The sequence below is a fragment of the Scardinius erythrophthalmus genome (assembly GCF_964197995.2).
Source record: "Scardinius erythrophthalmus genome assembly, chromosome: 25".
NCBI lineage: Eukaryota > Metazoa > Chordata > Actinopteri > Cypriniformes > Leuciscidae > Scardinius > Scardinius erythrophthalmus.
This window is the reverse complement of record NC_138245.1, coordinates 22,245,802-22,268,239: the sequence shown is the minus strand read 5'-3', so window position 1 is coordinate 22,268,239 and position 22,438 is coordinate 22,245,802. Positions and strand designations below refer to the sequence as shown.

Genomic DNA, 22,438 nt, shown 5'->3' with positions numbered 1-22,438 from the left:
ACAGACGCCGCGGGAGCGCAAGCGCTTGTAGGAGACAGCGGCACGGCCACGCGCGCTTTCCACACGTTTTTAGACGCAATATGTGAACGGCCTCTTGCAGAGTTGGCCAATTACAATATTTTTGTCATCCTTGATGAAATACTTCCACACATCTGACGTGTGTTGTCTGTTGGTGACGTTCGCCATTTTTAATTCATTTATGGTTAATGGACGCTCGAGTAGTCGATTGTTTCCGACAGCGTCGAATAGTGGTTGAAGTAGTCGATCTATCGACTACTCGACTAGTCTATGCAAGCCCTAATTAGTACTGAGAGGTGGCTTTATGTGTGCGCAAAATCTGCAGGAGTGAGTAAAATTATGCCCAATAGGCAATACGCACAACCCCATGCCGAAATTTAAGCCCTGTAACACAAACAATATTCATTCGGAGCAAATGAAACAAGCGAGTGAGTGGAGGCGGGTTAGTGTGTCAACTCACTGTCGGAGAGATGAGAGAGCGAGAAAGCGCAGCTGGTATCGTGTATCTATTCTGCTGAAAATGAGTAATGGAAGCGTTTCAGATATTTCACTATTGTATCGAAAAATCTATATTTTTGACAACACTACATTGCACTTAGTTTATTATTTCAGATGCCTTTTTAAAAGACAACAACTGAAAAATGTATATTATATATAAATTTCAACCCACCAAAGTGGCTATTAGGAGTGACTGCGTTTCACGGCACTGCTGAAATCCACCAGCATTTGGCGGGTGTAAATACAAGCCACGTTTAAATATTTATACCTAAAAATTGTATTGAAACTAAAATATACAAATAAAAGCTAATTCAACATATTACATATAATAGTAATAAATAATATTAATATGAATAAAAATAATAAAATAATATTAATCTTATAAATTAATAATAATAATATAGTGTATCAATACATAGTGCACAAATAATATATCAGCTGAATACTCAATTGATCTCCATAACCCCCCTGTTATCGGACACATTTACTTGTAAAGCAAATGTATCATTGTTGACTGCAAATAGTCTTAAAGTGGGCATGAAACATAACTGCGATAGTCTTTTCTACCCTATTGCGATAAGTTGCGACATAGCTTGTCGAATAGGGAAAAATGTAGGGTGAAACTTGATTTTGTCCATCAACAATTCATTGGATGGTTGTGGTTTGTTATTGCTGTGATCCCATGTGAGTGACAGGTTGTCCCACCCTCACACCTGTAAACAGGACATCAGAGAAGAGATATAACTGTTATCGCACATGAATTAAATAAATTATGTGCATGAATAAATCATTTCTAATACTGAAATATTTCATTAAACAATAATAATTGTTGATTTAAGTCATTTTGGGGTATGTAACATTCCAGGGATGCTATAACAACTACTTGAGTACTTTGATTTTTTAATATTTGATCATACAGGGGACTAACAATTCGTCGTCTCATTGTGCAGATAATCCTGGTTATTAGCACACACTTATGAATTCATATATGCAACTGATGTCGCCTTCAGAGACCAGCATCTGCCATTACATGTCATAATTTTAAGCCTTTAATTGGAGCTTCAACGCCCATTTCTCCCCTCTCGATATTTTCACAGCCTTTAAACCCAGCTGAGACAGCGCTTTCAGGCCCATTTATATGCCAACATGAAGATTCCCACCTTTGTTCTGCTTGTGGCCCTCCATGAATTATTCACCCAGCAATGGTATTGATCTGATCTTGTTGGCTTAGTCGATGAGCAAAAGACCATAATTACAATCAAGCCACACTTAAAAATGCTTATGGCAGTTTTATGTGCTACTGTAGCACCAGAATTATCAAGAACAACAGCTCCTGGGTCCATGAGAACTTAATTAATAGGCTGGGCTAATTAGCAGGGGAGGTGACTCATTAGGAAGGAGAGTGCAATAAACTGCAAATTAGAAGGAAACATGTTGATTTACACCAATTAAGGAAGGAAGGATATGACACGTTAAGACTAGTGGTTGATTGATATGGGTGGCTGGAATAATAATTATGTACTCTAAAAGTTTAAGGTCAGTCTGATTGTTGTTGTTTTTCAAAGAAATGAATACTTTTATTCGTCAGGGTCACACTGAGTTTCATTGTGTTTACCTCTTTGTCATGTGCCTGTGTTTCCTTTCATATTAGTTTTCATCCCCTAAAGGGCCGTTTACATGGCACCGTTTTCAACTAAAAACGGAAAACTTTTATTTTTTTACAAAACAGCTTTTGGGGGACCGCAAACTTTTTGAAAACAGGTTTCAAAGTGAAAATGTTACAGTTATTGTCTCCATGTAAACTACAAAAACGCGAATTTGTGAAAACTGTGACGTCATGCATGCGCATGCGTATTACGTGTTCGGAATATAGGCATGGAGTTTTTCTTTAGAAAGTGACATTACCTACTGGCCTGGCAGCATAATATAGCATTTTTTGCAGATTCATGCTAATGGGGATCGTTTTGACAACGTTGTCGTATGTATGCAAAAACCGCAAAGGAAAAACATTTCCGTTTTTAGTACATCGCTGTCGTGTAAACGTACCCTTAGGGTACAGGATTGTTCCTGTTTGTAACCTTGGTTACTGTTTAGTCTCACCTGTGTCTCGTTTAGTTCTGTGTATTTATACTCCCCATGTTCACGGTCAATTGTTGTCGGTTTACGTCTGTTATACTGATTCTCCTGACTATTCTCCTGGTTCATTAAAGACTGTTTGTATTTATTCTCTGCATCATGTGTTGGATTCCAAAGCTACACCTGTGACATTAGCAATGATTCATTAAACTGATCAAAAGTGCACTAAAGACATTTACAATGTTGCAAAAGATGCCGACTTTAATAGCATGGAAAAATGGTCATAGCATGGTCTAAGGTGAACATACAATCTCACAAGTGCTTAGTTGTTTTTGTGTTAATTCAGTTGTATGTCGCCCTATAAATACACTTGTGACCAAGTAAATATCATAATGTTACAGATAAAACACAGACTGGCATATGGCCGATTTGCATTCTAGACTTCCAGTTAAGGATCATAAAACCCGTAATAGTGAAAATGATTAAAGAACAGTCATATTTTATTAATAAGCTGGATAACTTACCAGCACTGCATTGGATATAACATATTCTACTGCTGCCAAGACCAACAGAGTGACTTACAGTATTCATATCTGTGATCTCTAAAGGGGCCAAATCTTGCAATTTTAAATTTTAGATTGATATTGATTAATATTAGGGCTGTCAAAAGATTAATCGCGATTAATCGCATCCAAAATAAAAGTTTGTGTTTAAATAATATATGTGTGTGTACTGTGTATAATTAAATTTGTATATATAAATACACACACATGCTTGTATATATTTAAGAAAAATGTGTAATTTATATAAAAAAATTATATTTATATATAATATAAATTATATATAAATATATACAGTATATTTATGCAAATATTTCTTAAATATATACATGCATGTGTGTGTATTTATATATACAAAATAATTTTTACACAGTACACACACATATATTATGTAAACACAAACTTTTATTTTGGATGCGATTAATTGCGATTAATCTTTTGACAGCCCTAATTAATATGTGAACATTCTATAAGTGTCTATAGTATTTGATCAAAAATCTCAGAAAATTTTATCAGAGATATTCTGAAATATTATTACAATCTAATACTCTTTACTATTTTAATATGTTTGAAAATGTTGTTTATTCCTGTGACGACAAAGCTGAAATTTCAGCAACCATTTCTTCAAGTCTCTGGTGTCAAGAAACTTTTATCATTATCAATTTTGAAAACAGTTGTGCTTCTTAATATTTTTGTGGAAACCATGATAAATTTTATCAGGATTTTTTTTTTTTTTTTTTGATGAATAGAGCGTACCAAAGAACAGCATTTATTTGAAATAGAAATATTTTGTAACGATGTAAAAGTCTTTACTGTTACTTTGAAACAATTTATGCATTCTTAATGAATAAAATAATAATTTTTTTGCTTAGAAAATACTACTGACCCAAAATTTCTGAATGGTAGTGTACAAAAACAACATCTATTCAAACAGAGTACAAACACATGGCCCATGCAAATATAGAATTTGCATAGACTTCTTAAAGACAGCTGAACTATGACTGTGTGGAAAAAAAATGATAAAACATGTACGGTGTGACTATTTAACGCTCTTATGAGATGGTAAAAGAATTACAGAAAAAGCTATCACCTCATTACACACTTTAAGAACATGTATGATATCATAACACACTTGACTCAAAAAACTACCATTATAGGGTAGTAATTGCCATGGCAATCATCATAATGACACACTCAACAGCCAACACTAACGGAGCCACGACAACAGAAGAAAGCAAATTTCAGCTGCAAATGAGTCAAAGCTGTTGCATACAAGTAATCGGAGTGCAGAACTATTGATTTCACCTCCAAAAGGGGGTATTATCTCGTCTACACCGTCAATTCCATTGACTGACAGAGTGAAGTTGGAAAAGGACTGCTCACCTGATGGGCGTCTAGATCGATGATGGTGGCCCTGGCAACTCCCTCCACCCTCTCAAAGAGAAACTGCAGAGGGAAACACACAAGGGAGGAAGTTAGGATGTGCCTGACAGAGGAACAAATTGCAAAGAGGTTTGTGGATCTCACGACATAGCAACAGTCTGAGAGTGGAATGAATGTGGGGGGAAAAAAGAAATCAATATATGAGTTTCAGTAAAAAGATGGTACATAGATTCCAAACATGATATTCCTACACACAAGTCTATGCAGGAAAATGATACATGATTTTCAAAAGTAAAAAGATTTAACGACATGTTTATGCCTCTTATCTCTAGTCTGTTTATTCTTAAATAGAGTAAAACTATTACTTTTTAAAATGACCAAACAGCAACTATACTGAACATGATAGCAAATCCACTACCAAAAGTGCTCAATTTAGCTCGTTGTGTGATTTAAAAACAATCGGCCGACTATATGCATTTAAAAATATTTAAAAAAATATTCACTTATTTTAAATATTTGATATCATTTTTAAAATTAAATAATTCAGTTATACCAGATGACGCTCTACATACGTCATCTGGTATAACTGAAACGATTGGCTATGAGCTACGTACAGGCGCATTTGACAGACATTCGTAGCGCCCAATAAACGGCTCTGGGCATTCGTAAACCACCCCTCAAATACGAGAAAATGAACATGTGGTTCCCAGACCACGTCTCAATGAGAAAGAGGTCTGACGTTAGCCAGGCTAGGTCAAAGATTTTAACTGTTCAAGATATTGAGAAAGTTTCATATTATTCATAATTCATATGATTTACAACCGCTGTATATGACTAATAAATAGCTGATGATAGAGTGCCATTCTCTAGCAATCTCTAGTGTTTTGGTGCAAACATTTCACCTTGATTGCTAGTGTGATGTCAGCGTAGGCACAAAAACCTCCTCCTTTGTCACTAGAGCAGTGGTGGAAGCCTCCTCCTGCAAGAGACCAGAAAAAGGTCAGCTCAGTGAATGGTGTTGAAAAATGGTGCCTGTTTTCCAGTGCCACCAGAAGATTTCCCTTTGAATGTTCCCTAAAACACGGGTGATTGAGAAACTAGCTTTTAATTAGGATCATATTTATACATTCAGGCAACAGATCTGATCTGTCCTACCATGACCCGCCACATATAGCCTCATTAAATGACTCTGCACTCCGGAAGCTCCTGTATGGGAACGGGCCGGTTGCTGATTAGCATTTATTGCTTATTCACACGACCCCGCTTACTGATTCACACCTTTCAATTACTGTGCAACACTCTTCGAGGAACAACGCGCGCATTTGAATGAACAGTCGCCCGTTGTATATTAATGTTTAGCAATGCAAAGGCAAAGAGCAGCTCTGTTTTAGAAGAACGGCCTGAGGGAAATGGCTGAGCTAGCAGGAGCCGCGCTTTCCACCAACTTTCTTCAGAAACGAGGATGAGAATAGAATATTGAATGCATCGATACATAGCCATATTTGGGGAATTTTCGAATGAAGTTACCAATAGGACAACTCTGTTACTTAAATCTAGTATCTTAATATTAAAGGGGTGGTTCGGGATTTTTGACATCGGACCTCATTTTTAAGTCAGCCTGGTTGTTATTCATCAGTGGAGACATTTAAAAAAAAAAAATTATCCAGTCCTTATATTTGGATAGTTAGCCGATGCTAGGCTAGCGCGAGTAAAGGGTAGATGTTAGCCAGCCATTAAAAAACGTTTTACCCACTCCACAGTGCACCAAACGCAAATCAATTATAACACTAGACTATCGATGCAAATGTCCGTTGAGAGAATAATGTTAGAAATCAAACTTACCTTTCATCTCAATGATCCCAAAGGAACTAGTTTCTCAGCAGCTGCGGAATTTTACTTTGCTCCAGTTAGTAATGCGGCAAAAAGTAAACACAGAAAAGAAGCGCGCTACAGTGTGTGCAGTACATGTGTGTACCGGCTCACTCGGTTGCCTAGGTAATCAATATCACTCCGCTGCTGCTGTAGACAAGGCTTATGATTACAGGGAACAAATTATAACTAATGCAATGTGATGAAAGGTAAGTTTGATTTCTAACATTATTCTCTCAACGTACATTTGCATCGATAGTCTAGTGTTATAATTGATTTGCGTTTGGTGCACTGTGGAGTGGGTAAAACGGTTTTTAATGGCTGGCTAACATCTACCCTTGACTCGCGCTAGCCTAGCATTGGCTAACTATCCAAATATAAGGACTGGATAATTTTTAAAAAAAAAATGTCTCCACTGATGAATAACAACCAGGCTGACTTAAAAATGAGGTCCGATGTCAAAAATCCCGAACCACCCCTTTAAAAAGATGTTCCCTTTTAACAAATTTCTTTAAAGCAGGGGTTCTCAAATTTGACCAGAACAGGAACACAACGTGACAGTTAAAAAATTATATTATTTTATGTAATTATAAAAATTTTAATTTAGGTTTTTTTATTTTATTTTTGTATTTTTTTCATGTTAAATTTAAAAATTGTATGGCATTTTAATACATATAAAATATATGTAAAATAGTACATTGTCACTTAGACAGTCCTTAAGCTTGAACTCAAAGAGAGTTCAACCGAACGTCGACAAAATTAGAGGGAACTTGTTGTGACTAGGCAATATTAGGATGTTTGAGAATCACTACTTAAAAATGATCAATAGTATGACTGAGCTGGATTAAAATATGCAGGGAGCACAGTAAGATGCACTTATTCTCACTGCAATTGTTTTTCGAGTGATGATTGGGAGCATTAGAAAGAGAACTCACCCACATTTATTGCCCATCCTCGATCCATTGCCAGCTTTCCAGCCTAGGTATGAGAGAGAGAGAGAGAGAGAGAGAGAGAGAGAGAGAGAGAGAGAGAGAGAGAGAGAGAGAGAGACTCATGGTTGGTCTCATTTTCCAGCTAGCATTTTTTCCCCTTTCAAGTCATCAATAAATTAACAGAAAAACAGATTGTTCATGTGCCAGTTATATCAAAAGCAGAGTAACTTGGCACTAAAGCTGAGGGAGGATTCAACATTATCTGAACTTCTTTCATCTCTGATTACAAATCTTTTCAACTTCACACAGAAGTTCTGTGCATATAGTCTACTAATGGCTTAAGAGGGGTTTAGTGCAGCTTTTTACAGAGCCTGCACATTTCTAATATATAAAAAAACACTCATTTTAGACATTTATTTCAGTTGTTAATGGTGTCCTCGTATTCTTTCCCTTATTCACTTATCTTAGTTTTGCGCTATTTCTGTTATTACCTCACATTCACATAGGGAAAAACAATCTATCGCACACATGTAATGGCAGTGGAATAACAGGAAATGGCTTTTCCATCACAGCAAGGGTTATACATTTGCCTATCACTGATAAGACCATCATCCAAGAGTCGCACATTCCAATGAGGTTTGCAATAAAAAGAAAACTTGATGCTGCTTTGTTGAAATAATAATCAGCTTTTCGCTCATCTTCTAAAATGAGACCAAACCGCGTTTCCTTTTATCATTTCATCTTGTCACAAGTAATCTAATTGCCTCCGTGAGCCTTTGGAAGCTTTGAGTACTTGGTACAGGACTTCGTATCTGCAGTGACATCAAGAGTGGTACTGCCTTTATTGTTTTGTTTTTTTGGAGGGCATTTTCCATAAATAGTTTTTTATTTTTATTCGCTATATATAGGCTACATATTCCCGTTCAAGAGTTTGGGGTCAGTAAGGCTTTTTTGATGTTCAGAAATAAGTCTCTTATGCTCACCAAGGATTAAAAAATATATAGTAAAAACAGTACTATGAAATATTATTGATGCTTGCTATTTTTGTGGAAACCAAGATTAATTATTTGATGAAATGATTATTCTTTAATGATTGTTTAAAGGAACTGTATTTATTTGAAATAGTTTTTTTTGTAGCAATTTCTTAAAGTATTAATTTCTTTCAAAAACTAAATTAAATATTACTGACCAAAAATATTTTCATAGTAAGAACAGAACATTTAAAATGCAATGACAATCAATACACAAACTTAAAGCACTGTAAGGAAAACTTTTTTAATTTGATATTTGACAGCAATTCGTAAAACTGTTTCTAGTGAGACCTTTTTAAAAACATCCATAAAAGACCTTTACAAAAACAAGCAATTCCATGAAAAATAGCAGTAACTATGCAGTATTATTTCTGATTGGAGTAGCTTGCTTATTACGAACACACTGAGATAATGACTAATGATAATTTAAGACAAGTTTAACTGCATCTAGAATTGATATACAACCAATGCACTCATGACACCTCTGAGTGCATTTAAAGCTACTTTCAGTCACTCATGAAGTAGAGAGCCAAACTAAGAAGAGAGCTTCACACATGCACGCACACGCACACGCATGCACACACACGCTGTTCTTGAGCTCAATCCCCTGGCAGCAGACAGTGCATGGCTTTGCATAAGGAGAAGGTTATCAGTGAGCCTGGAGCCCTTAGCTGTTCCTAGGAGGCACATCTAAGCTCAACTCAGCTCTATCTTTCCTTTTTAACTTTCTCCTGCTCTCCCTCTCTTTGGGGTTTCTACTGTTAGGAGATCCATCAGTAAAACTGCATCAAAAGTTTGAGTCTGCAATCATTTCAATCAATTCAAGGACCAGAGTGCATATAAATTTACTCATGATTAATATTTTATTTAAATCAACCAGTGCTCTCAACAAAACAGAAAATGCAACATGGAAAAAGCTATACACGCCTCAATAAAAGATGGATTTTTGGGCCAGTAGATCAGATTTAGTCCAGCTACCTGGTATATACTGTATAAATATTCTGTATATACACACAAACACTACCGGACAAAAGTTTGGAATAATTACAGTGGGGGTTTTTAAACGTTTTTTTTCCACCAAGACCACATTTAAATGATCAAAACACAGTAAAAACAGTAATATTGTGAAATATTATTCCAATTTTAAATAGCTTTTTCCTATTTTAATTGGTATGGGGTACTTTCCATAAGATCATCTCAATGCAAATCAAACTAGCTATTAGGCTAACTGAATAAAACCATGCCAATCTCTAGGTATGGTGAAGGCTATGTGATGATGTGGGGCTATTTTAATTCCAAAGGCCAAGGGAACTTTATCAGGATGCATAGTATCCTAAAAAATAAAAATAAAAAAAAAATACTTAAAAATAAAAATCTGCCTGCCTCTATGGGAATTTAACATAGGGGTGTCCAAACTTATGCACCCTGTATTTTAAGGAAGAACATTTATTTATTTACGATACATTATTCATTCACAAAGAAAATTGGTGTCCTTAAAGGTTGGATTTTTCCAAATTTTTTAAATTAAGGCATTAAGTTCAGTTTCCAAAAGATGATTTTTTATTCCTCTTTTTAGTCAACTTTAGTATGGGTGTCTAAACTTATGCATAGCACTGTATTTATTCTATCACATTTTGATGCAAAGTCTATCACACCGCTTGAATACTTCATTTCACTTTCTAGATCCCTAAGCAGTGTATCAGTATAGTGAACACAAATGTGTGTACTAGCAATGCCTTTCATTCTTTCGTCATGCCTTCTAATTTAGATGTTTAGAAGTCGTTCATTCACACTGTTGATGGGCCGTCCTTATTTTTCAGCCCTGATGTGTGGGCACCATATCCTCTTCAGAATCAATCCTATTTTTAGTCGAACAACCTAAATGACATAACGACCGCTCTGTGTGAAAAGCATCAATTTATATAAACATCCACTGCCACATTCTGCATCTCTAAAATCATTTTCTACAGCTCGACTACACTATTTGTAACTGAAGTAGTGCTATTAAAGCAAAACAAAGTGTGCACATCTGATCTCATTCATAATCGTCACGTTAAGACTGATCCTAAACAAATCGACAACAATAGAGCAGAGATTAATGACACGAGTCTGCCCATTATGATAATTCCTCCCAAACGCCCACAATTACACAGTGGATGCTGTCTAACCTTGAACTTCTTTGTGCACTACCTAAAACGGGGACGGCCCGCACACACTCCCAAGTTCCCCGAACCAGAACTACAGCTCCATCCAGCCTGTCGACTGCTGACTGAAATGGCAGTCAATTAGCAGGCCGTGAGAAGGGCTCAATGGGAGGTATAATTATGTTCTCGGGCTGAGAGGGACGTGTGGAGCACACTCATCGCGAGTTCGTCTGCCGCGCAGTGCAGTCTGTCAGAGCGCAGATGCACTGTGGAGAACACCTGGCATACCGCAATGTAGTTTACTGCAGTCTTTTACATTGCAGGAATAACAGGGAGGATAGAAATTTGCACCAGGGAAGGACGTCCTCAAGATGATACTGCTGGTAGAAGATTGACAACGGCGTGCCTTAAAGGAATATCCCTGGTTCAGCTCAATCAACAGCATTGTTCATTTCCACTTGACCATCCTTTTCCTCTATAAAAGCAAAAATCAGGGTTACAGTGAGGCACTTACGATAAAAGCGATCGGGCCAATCTCTAAACAATAAAATACTGTTTTAATAGTACAGCCACAAGACGTAACCAAAATGTGTTGAGATGATTTTAGCGTGAAAAAATTGCGCTACATTAAATTTTACGACTATGCCATGTCTGTAAAAAGTATGATTTAAACAACTTTACAGCTCAAATAATACAAAAAGTTTAAACAGAACAATTAATGTAAGTGCTTATTTAAAATAAGCTTCACATTTCCTTTGAAATTCTCAAAAAATGGCCCTCATTTTGTATAACTGCCTCACTATAACCTCTATTTTCACTTTTTTAGTGGATAAAAAATTTGGGAATATAAATTAATTTTGGGGTCTCTACTGCTTTATTGCTCAAATTTGTATTCTATTCTAATCAACAGTAAATCATTTTGCGAAGCAACTGTTCCAGTTGATTTGTAGATTCAAAAAGACTTGCCCTGCCATTATCCTAGCATTGTGGCAATTTTTACAGGCAAGCACTACTCACATTTTCCTGAGAAAAAGTAAAATAAATTAAGCATTACTATTATTATAGATGAATACTCAGATTTGTGTCTTGGTAGAGATACCAAATGGTATAGAAAGTGGTAGAAATTCTCAGTTGTGTTCTCATTGTGTACTTATTGCTCAAATTTGAGCAAATAAAATATTTAAATACAACTACTTAAACATCAAACAACCTTTCCTACAGAGAAAACTGTCATGGGCTCAAGCGCACAAACATCCAAGCTGGTTATTAAGATCCAAAAACAGAAACTTCCTCTGAGAAATAAAACACTGAAAACTCATTAGGAATTAAAGTAGCACTTTCAGCCTTTATTTTCTTCTGCTTAACTTGCAAGCAAAAAAGCAGCCTATAATGTGTCTGTTTCTATGATAGCTTCAAAAGAGGCTGTTAATGCGGTTGCGTTACCTGTGAGAAACTCCTCCGAGCGTCTCTATCACAGATGTTCAGAGCCTTTCCTACCGGCTGTTCCTCCCCAGGTTTTTCAACTTATGCCAATGAGAGGCCCAAACTAGGCCCTCACAAACAACTTTCTGTCACCAAATGTTCCTATTTCCTAGTAAAACTTTGAACAATACTCCATGGAGCTGGAGCTTAAGCAAGATGATGACTCATTGTATTACATTCCCCCGAGCAGCAACACCTGCAGTTGTACAAACCCTACTGAAAAATCCTAAAGCAGCATTTCTTTTCTTTGTGCTTCTCAATTGCAACATAAACACAGCATTAGGAATAAGACCACGTTCGATCTTGTATAGAATCTTAAGACCTTCAGAATCTCATGAGATACCACAGGATAAACCGAAGGATTTTCTTTTGACTTCTTATTCTATTTGTAGCGATGTGTAATCTATCATACCCCTATTTGTATTGCATTGTTAAAACGGCTTGCTGCTGGACAATAAAAGGAAATCACTTGGGCAGCTATAAAACTTTAAAACACTAAAAGATTTTTTTTTAATTCCATTTGATGTCCTACAGGTGAATTTTATTATTTTGCTGATCATAATAGTCCCACAGATCTGGGTTGTATTGAACCAGAAAAAGTCTCACACACTGCTGTAACTTGAAAATCTTTATTTTATACCTTCAATAAAAATGTCTAGAAAAATAAATCTAATTTTGATCAAAAACATCTAATAAACATTTGCAAGCTACAACATTGTGCAGGACTTTTACATTTTTTCCCATTGTATGTCCTACAGACCTGCCTAAGACCCCAGGGTGTACAAAAAGTTTTTGTTAAACTGTGTTCCAAATCATATTTTTTGTTTTATATTACTGTATGTTGGGACGCTATAAGAATATTGCCATTTTATGAGAGAATGGAACACTGTACACTTTTTTTGACAAGAGGTGAAGAAAACTTTTAACCAAAAAAAAAACAGTTTTTGTCATGGATCTCACAGGAAAAATGTGACTGTCTGAACAAATGAGGTGAACACCTAAATCTCTTGAGGCCAAGAGGGTTAGACAAGAGACATAACAGTGCATAATTATGATATCAAACTGTCCAATAAGTCAGATCTTGACTATGTTTTAATCTTGACACTCACATTTCTAGGTGAAATGGAGATTTGAAACCTACCATGATGGTTCCTCCAGTTTGCGTTCGCAAAGGTTTCAGAACTTTGCGCTGTACCAGGAAGTTAGGCAGGAACAGGAGAGGTGGGATCTCTGTGATAGTGGCAACTACCAGAGACCACTGAGGGTAGGAGAAATCACATGCACATTAGGTAAGCAATCCTGGTACCGGAGTCTAAATTATAATTACAATGAATGACTGCTAAATTATAATGAAAATAAAAAAAGATCTCATCAATATCAGAAACCAAAACAGAAAGCAATTTCAAAGAGGGTCTGGTGGTGGATTGTACAGTAAATAAGGTTTCAAATCTAGCTTCAGGGAGTGGAATATATATGATACAGGTGATCATTTAGTGGAAATGCAAACTGGTGGCAAAATGTTAAAGCAGGATAAATAGACTGTACTAATGCATTTTAAAAAGTGAAAAATTGTGAAGCAAGTACAAAATATTCGGTCAGAGTAGAACTCAGATACCTCTCTGGAGCCCTCCAAGATAGCGTTCTGCATGCATTAAGGGAAAGAGAGAATACATACACAAAGCCGATTTAAAGGGTGACCAAGTAGTTGGACGATAAGCCTTCATAAGTGAGCAGAGAGCTGCGGGATTCAGCTGCAGTAAGCGACCACTGAAGCAACACATGCAACAAATATAGTTTCCAAACATGTCCATTCAGAGGCTGGAAGGGCTATGAACTAAAAAGGAAAGAAGGTTCCCCCACAAACGAAGAATTATTTACTCACGGTCGTGTGATTCTAAATCCAAATGCTGTTATTTTTCCATGAACACAAAATTTAAAATGTTGAAGACTCTTCACATTTCTCTTACGTTCATATTGACAGCGTCTTAAAATGCCATGCAATATTACACCATTGTTTCTTGCTAAGGATGGGTACAAATATTGATTTTCCAATTAAATGTGATCTTCATTTGAACAATCTCAATTCTATGCCAGTATCTTTTTCAGCGGCAAAACATCTGCACTGAATCCACAGCCCCAAGGCAAAAGTAAAATATTATCCAAGTGAACAATCTCAGTTGAAATTGATATAATAAAAGAAGGTCATGCACCGCAAAATAACAGCAAGGAAGCTCTTTTTTTTTTTTTTCAGTTGTCCTAGTGTTTGAGTTATTAATTGTATATTAATTTTACACATCATACTTTAGGCTTTGTGTGTAAAACTGTTAAAGGGTTAGTTCACCCAAAAATGAAAATTATGTCATTAATGACTCACCCTCATGTCGTTCCAAGCCCGTAAGACCTCTGTTCATCTTCGGAACACAGTTTAAGATATTTTAGATTTAGTCTGAGAGCTTTCTGTTCCTTCATTGAAAGTCAATGGACGGCATACTGTTCACGTTAAACACAGACGCGCTGCGCAAAAACACTACGTGAACTCACTTGAGGCCCAGAGAGAAGGAAATGAATAGTGGAATAAAGTCGTTATTTTTGTTTACTTTTTGCGCACAAAAAGTATTCTCGTCGCTTGATAAACTTAAGATTGAGCCACTGATGTCACATGGACTACTTTGATGATGTCTGTATTGCCTTTCTGGACATGGACAGTATGCCGTCCATTGACTTTCAATGGAGGAACAGAAAGCTCTCGGACTAAATCTAAAATATCTTAAACTGTGTTCCGAAGGTGAACGGAGATCTTACGGGCTTGGAACGACATGAGGGTGAGTCATCAATGACATAATTTTCATTTTTGGCTGAACTAACCCTTTAACAGTTTTACACACAAAGCCTAAAGTTTACTTCAGTTGGTATTCACAGAGTAGTTTTTGGTTGAGTTGAATATTATACAGCTCACGGGTTTGGAACAACACCAGGATGAGTATATAATTACAGAATTTTAATTTATGTGTGCACTGCTCCTTTAAATCATCCTCACTGCGCAGACTGCATGTTGGAGCAGCTGACTCATGGGAGCGTTTGAGATTCTTGGCAGACTGCAATCTTTGCAGAAGACTGCGAACTGATTGATTTGGACCGAAATAAAGGCCTGCACTGAGTAATCCAGCGCAATTTGCTATTGTACACTTCCTCTGTGCATCACTGGCTCATTTCTGGTGAGATGAAATAGGAAGTCTAGGTGTCTTTTTGATAAAGTAAGGCATGTCCACACAGTCACAATGGGACTATAATAGATTAAAATGGATTCTTCTTTTGGCACTGATCTCATAGAAGGTCTACAATAAGTACATTTGCAATTCTTGCCAGCCAATTTGAGGTAAAGGATAAACCAATTAGAGAATCAGAATGCTGCTTTTATAATTGACGTTTTGTATTGCTTATAGTAACCTTTTGCCATCAGTATATGGAATTATGGGTGCCAGGAAAAGATGAAAACACAGGTCAGGGCACGGACACAGCACTGCATCTCTACCTTGAGTCTGTTCAGGTAACGCGCAGTGTGAACCACAAGAAGATCCGCCTCGCTGGCCTCCCGGGCTGGAACGATGATCTCATCGGTGATGAACTGCTCTTCTGGAAACAAATCAATGTATCATACGAAAGCGAAATGAATGTGAACATGAATATCTGACACTTAAATAAAAATACACGCTGAGCCATGGAAGCTCAGCAAATCTCCTAGTAAGGGTAGACATTCTGCGTTGTTAAGTGAACTAATGAGGAAAAAGAGCTTGCGCTGCGGACTAGTTTATCTGAAGAGCTGCCAGAGTTACACTTTGCCCCTGACCTTGCAGCAGCAGCAGAGAATCCAACATCCTCTTGCTCCTGTTCCCGAGGGGAGTTCAGCTTCCCTCATTATCTCTGCCTCACTGATTGCTCCTCTCTCCATCCTTCTCTCCATCCCTCCACCTACAGTATACACCCCCCTTCACCCTCCACCCTCCACCCTCCATTCCTGCACTGACTTGCAGCTCTCTTTGATTCTCCAATTAATTTGTCTCGTATTTCATAGATCACCTTACACACTGGTCAGAGTGCCTCTCTGGCAACCTGCACCTGCAGTGGTGCTGCACACCTTTCAAGAAGCGAATGACCTTGCCCCATTTGCCAGCGTCAAAGGGATGCAGCTTTTCCAGTCCCATGAAGGTGATGTTGTACTCAGGGGAATAGACAATAGGCAGGCATGTCGCAGGGACCTCTGTGTAAAGTTCAGTTTGGTGGGAACTGTGGAAAGACGAATATGTAATCTAAATAATCATGCTCATGTGAGCGTCAGGGTTAATTTTGCAATAATGGCCATCTGAATTTACGTTATCCTTTATATAGCATTACAAATGTGTAGTAGAAAACTACAGCACATTATCAGATGTGTACTTTTTTTCTTTTTTTTTAAAACAATACCTACCCTTTCTTTCCTCCTGAATCTTCTTTTTTTGACAGCATGTCAAATTTCAGCTTGAAACATAAAAAAACAACATTAGAGCAAATCACTTTCTCTTTCTGTAAGGATTCTGTATGCATGTTGATTTTTATTTTATAGTTGTCATTCATATAAAAATGTATGATTATGACAAGAACAATATTGTAGTAACTAATATGCATACCTCGTATTTGATTTATTCTTTGTAGTATCAAGCCTAACCAAAGCTTCAATATCAAAAACTACACATCCCAGGAAGCGTTGCATGTCTAGCGCATGCGCGCTAGGAATTTGGAAGACGCAACTGTTCAGGAAATATTTTCGCTTTAGAATATCCTTCTAAAAGTCTCCAGATAAACTAAATGGAACTAACGCGACGTGTAAAATACTCGTTGCAAGCCGGACCCAACTTTACATAGGCATTTTCTTTTTGTCTTGCTTGAAAAAAAATCGCTGTAAATGTGAAATCGGCACGACTCACCTGCTAGCCATTTTATATTTCTCTTATGTTTACGGTGAAATTATTCGTCGTCTATGCGTCTATTATGGACAGAACACATGATGCAACCATCCACTTAAAAGATATTATTGTTGTTTCTCTCAAACATTTGCAGTCAAGAGGATTGTGCGCACGTTTAATATTGTTCCTCCCCTCCTAAGTGCAGCTGCGCTTCTTACGCTCGCGTCCCTCACTACGTCATTATGACAACTACGTGGTTGAACTCTAAACTTTCTCAAATTAGATTTATACTTGTTAAAATGAGATGTGTACAGACAAAAATGAATTCATAATTCAACATTACTCTATAAATAATAATAATTATTATTCAAATGTATTTGGCATAATATGAAACAATCATATAAGACGGTGTTTTTGCTTCTTCTTTTCAGAACCCAGATTTTACTTTTCAAAGTCTGGTAAATAAATGTTTTCTGTATCAAATATCAATCATATTGCTATAATTTTAAATATATTATGCATAATAAAACATAACTAAATAGTTTCATGACACTCTTTTATACTAATTACAAGTCTAATTAGCCTGATGCATGGTTACATGCTTAGTTGCGCTTTATTATTTGATTTTTTAGTTGAGAATTTCTGATGTGAGCCAATTCACCTGAGGACACCAAAACATGATGTTATTTATACTGAAAAAAATAAATATTTTTGCTGCTTGTTCAAATTGCTTAGTTAAAATGAGCTTAAGCAACACAACTGCTATACATTTGTCCTAACTTAATTTGATTGTGTTCAATCCGCTTAAATATATGCCAAATTTAAGTTTACTTAATCCGTTTGTGTTGGATCATTACATGAATGATTTGTGTTGCATTAACTGAAACTGGGTAGTGCTTGTTAGTTCCCAGCATGCTTTGCATATGGTTGAATTAAGAGAGAATAAATGTTAAAATTAAGTGTTCTTTTATGGGGTTTTTTTTTGAGAAAAGGAGAAGACTTGATAGTGTGTAATTGTGTTTAATGTTCAATTACATTGGAATTATTAGAACCATTTAAATTACAGTGGGTTACCATTGTGGAGAAGAGTGGAGCATTTTGTTAGCCTGATTCAGTCACAATCAATTGCATTAGCTGAAGGAAAATGGAATTTTTAGCATTTAAGATGCTAATGTGTGCTACTGTTAGCAAATACCTATAGCTGTAATCTACCAATTTAATTGTGTGTCTCCAAAATAAATGAAATCTTAATGGATGAATGAATATATAAATATGAATACCTGAATCATGTCAGGGAGCCTTTAATAATTTACTTTGAGACTACTTAAATGGGTTGCTTAAAATTACTTAATTCCATGTTGAAGTTACTTGAACAAATTATGTTTGTTTAACGTAACCCAGTTATGTGGAACCTGTTGAAATAAAAAAGTTAATTAAAGTCAAGATATCATTTTTTTGAGTGTAGAAATGACCTGCCAGAAAACGAATAGTCTAATTTTTAATCAATGCATTTGTGTTGAGGCACGTAAGCATAATTCCAATAATTTATGGGAGATAAAACTTGTACTTCACCTCATTTATTTAGGGTAAACATGTCCCCATGTCCCGCTGTCCCAAGAGTTAGTTACTATAAATATCTGGTAAACGTCCCCCAGCCGCTGTCCCAAGAGTTAGGCTATAGTTACTATAAATATCTTGAGCGATAATGCCGTCATCATTCCTGTCAGAGATGAAGTGAAGCTGCATCTTTTACTCACTGGCTGTTTTCTTTCAGCTCAGAGTAACCCGTGAACGTCACCCAGGCATTACGTAAGAGAGTACAATAGATAAAAGCGAACAGACGACAGTGTGTGTGTCCCTGCCCGCATTGCTAGCAGTTTTATCAGTATCCTAATTCCTTCACAAGCTGTGGTAATCTAAAGGCACCCACTGCTAGCATGTAATGTAATGGGTCTTTGCTTTCCCCGCAAAGTACAGTCTCACTGTGGCTGCTCTTTGAAGCTGAGGAAGCCTATGGCATGGCCTGGGTAGCTTCTTTCTATAATGGAATATTTTTGCATAAATTGAGACTTCAGCCTTGTCTGTTTATTTTATTTTATTATTATTATTATTTGAAGAAACGGAGAGTATAGAAATATCTCCCCCTCTCCAATGAAAACCGACCTGGTCCTTATAGGTGAATTTAATTAATACACCCCTGACCCCTTCATAATGCAGCCTGAAACCTGATTCATCTGCATTTCTCCCCCCATCAAATGGTTCTGTTGCTTATTTGAGACATCCTGTTTAGTCTCTCAAAGAGTTCGGTCTCTCTCTCTCTCTCTCTCTCTCTGCCTCACCTTAAAAAGAGTTTGATGAGTCATTCAAATGCACATTTTTCTCATTTCTTCTTTATGCACAGAAGCCAGAATTAAAGTCCTTGAGACTGAGTGACTTGCTTTAATAAATTAATGTATATATTTAGCGCAGAACTTTTAGGAGTTTTCATGCATACATACAGTATCCACTAGAATAGAGTTTCTAGAAAATGGCTAATAAAGAAAGTATACCACTGCACACAATTAACAGTTTAACATTTATTGTGGACAGAAAGCACATTCTTCTGCAATCAACAAAATTCTTCTGACAACAGAAACAAAGTTGTTTGCCTTATTAAAGGAATATTTTATCCAACAAAACTTCAAAACCAACAAAAGTTCTGTCATTTTTTACTCACCGAATTGTTTCAGACCCATGCTGTTGTTATTTTTTTCTTTGGAATACAAAAGGAGAATTTTTGATGAATCTTTGCACAGCTCTATTCCATACAACATTTCCATAGAACTCCAGAAAGAACTATAAAAGTAGTTTATATTTTTCAGTCTTCTAAAGCCATACAATAACTTAAATTGAAGAACATTAGGACTGAAAATTAGGCTGAAGTTCCTAGAAAATATTGCCCTCCGCTGACACAAAACAATGGCGCATCAAATTGATTTTCTGTTCTTCTGAAAGACAAACCAATTTTATGATAATAGAAAGAATCAACAATGAGAAAACTTTTTTTTATTCATTCATTTCTTGTTACTGTATCCATTTATTTTAACATTCCAGCAAAAAATGAGTCAGCTCAAGCAAATTCTGCCTCTAATAATTGATTATCTTTTGATTTCTAACTAGAGCGTTTGTCAGTGAAGGATGATGGTAAAACATCTGTTCCGCTCTGTTTTGTAATTCCTCAGATGGCTTGCTGGAGGCAAGCAGACACTTCACCTGGTCTCTGATACCTGGTTGATCAGTTTCCATGACGACAGTCAAAGAGAGATGACAGCAACTGTCCATGTTATCATCTGCTAGGTTCTTACAGTGGATGTTCCAGGCTTTGTGCCCCTTTGTTGACTTCCAAGATGTGGACAGTCAGTTAAGCAGAGCCACTGCTACATGTGCTCATGTTCTTTTCTGAGATGCTGAATACCAATCTTCGATGACTCTAACGATGAAATATTGCAATAATGCTTTTCAAAGTAGCATCTCAAAGCGCTTCACAAGAATAAGATCCAATAAAACATACAATTATACAAACAATGCATTCATGAAAGTGAAAAAATATCAAATAAAAGCATAAAATCAAAAGAAAAAAATAAGAATTTCAAAATAATCAGATAAAAGCTACTCTAAAAAAAATAGCTTTACGGGACGATTTAAATAAAAAGTAATGTGGATGTGGCTAATTTTAAAAGTCTTTAAAAAAGCAGTTGGGAATAACTCTCATACAGAGGGCTGGTGCAATTCATCTATGAGGCGACATCAACATCAAAGGTTTTCATCGGTGCATTGCATGGAATATGAATCCTTTGTTCTCCAGGTTCTGTCTGGAAGCTCTTTGTGACGGAGTTGTGTGATAAATGGCTCTGTTTAAAATGTAGGGTTTGAATTCGCCTTGGCTAGGAGGAAGATAAAGGGATGTCTTCCCGTAGCGGAATATGATGGCACTGGTGTGAGAATCATCCTGTAGCCTCAGACTCCAGATAAGATCATTGTACTCCACAATCTGACAGCTCAAAGAGTCAAATATCAGCCCACTATATCTGATTGTCATTCTAGAAGGGCTTGTCAGGATAAAACTATAAAATTTCAGCACAGCCAGTTGTAGTTCCTGAGAATGGTGTGAGTTATTTTGACCTTAAATAGTTTTATCCCAGCATCAGTGACTACGTTTACATGCAGCCAATAACCCGTTCAAAACCGGGATATTAGCAATAACCCGGTTGCGCTCGGCCATGTAAACACCGGCAAAAACCCGGATATGCTCATATCCCGGTTTTTAAAAACCCGGATATTATACCTGGGGTACCCCTTTTCTAACCCGAATATTTGGTCAATTAAACGCGTATCGGCATATCGGTAAGGAACATTGATTTGTGTTCTGCGCATGTTCTATTCGCAAGGAATCTTGGTCTTTTGATTAGAGACGGCGCATACAAAAACCCACGTGCAGTATACCGTAAATAAACAAGAAGTAGAGGTAAACATGGCGAGACGCAACACAGCAACACACTTTTGGAGCGAGGAGGAAAGCGCAAACAAACGCGATCGCTATCTGCCCCGAACTATTCATTATCCGCGTGCTGCTGCTGTTGTTGTCGTCTTTGGATACATGAAGAAGAATCGGAAATGACGCATATTGCGTCTTAAGGTTGTCCGTACGTCCAGACCAGACGTTAACCGTGCGTCGCCGTTTACATCGGGATATTACCAATTGATTACAAATTCCATGTATACAGGAGTAACTCTCTCTGCTCAAGCATGTAAACGGGTTATTCCGAATGTTTCAGAAACCCAAATAGTGACCTTAACCCGACCGTAAACATAGTCAGTGTTCCTTTTGATGGGGATATGCCGATAAGCGTTTACATGACCAAATATTCGGGTTAGAAAAGGGGTACCCCAGGGGTCATATCCGGGTTTTTCAAAAACCGGGATATGAGCATATCCGGGTTTTTGCGGGTGTTTACATGGCCGTGCGCGACCGGGTTATTGCTAATATCCCGGTTTTGAATGGGTTGTTGGCTGCATGTAAACGTAGTCATTGTTTGGTGGGTTAACGCAACCTGTTCTTTGTTTTAAGGCACTGAGAGGCTATGTTTGTGAAGGACAACCAGGGAATAATTAACTATTTTTTGCTGCCATTTTGTAGAATACTCAAACGGGTACTACAAAAATAAACAGGGCCCATAGAGTAATAATCTTCTGATGATGTCATATGAAGGTGCTAATTATTTTAGACCATGTTATGCTATAGTAGCTTTGTACTTTATTATGCACTGAATTTGGCTATGCTAAATATATTATTTTGAAAAGTTTATGAAAGCCTCATTTGGGGATTCGTTTCATGTATGAATTGAGGATACTATGTCAAATATGCTAGTTTTAAATATGTTACCCGTATACATAATTAAAAGCTGAGATTTGCATTTTCATCACATTCTGGAGCAAGGAAGCTATCCTCAATGGGCTTGACCTCAT

At 36.8% G+C, this 22,438-nt stretch overlaps 1 protein-coding gene across 3 annotated transcripts in view; it reads right to left on the bottom strand.

Moving 5' to 3' along the window:
• hdac11 (histone deacetylase 11) overlaps positions 1 to 17,169 on the bottom strand; it is a 29,905-nt gene extending 12,736 nt beyond the window's left edge. Inside the window, exons 1-8 of one of the 3 annotated variants that reach the window (XM_081358169.1) lie at positions 16,658 to 17,169; positions 16,459 to 16,508; positions 16,129 to 16,277; positions 15,526 to 15,626; positions 13,135 to 13,251; positions 7,340 to 7,382; positions 5,438 to 5,514; positions 4,536 to 4,598 (exon numbers count right to left, since the gene is read on the bottom strand). In XM_081358169.1, coding sequence (XP_081214295.1) covers positions 4,536 to 4,598; positions 5,438 to 5,514; positions 7,340 to 7,382; positions 13,135 to 13,251; positions 15,526 to 15,626; positions 16,129 to 16,277; positions 16,459 to 16,496 — 588 coding nt within the window. In that variant the 5' untranslated portion in view covers positions 16,497 to 16,508; positions 16,658 to 17,169. The remainder of the gene's footprint in view (positions 1 to 4,535; positions 4,599 to 5,437; positions 5,515 to 7,339; positions 7,383 to 13,134; positions 13,252 to 15,525; positions 15,627 to 16,128; positions 16,278 to 16,458; positions 16,509 to 16,657) is intronic. The other 2 variants (XM_081358170.1, XM_081358171.1) reach the window with 2 other exon arrangements.
• Between the last annotated feature and the right edge of the window lie 5,269 nt (positions 17,170 to 22,438).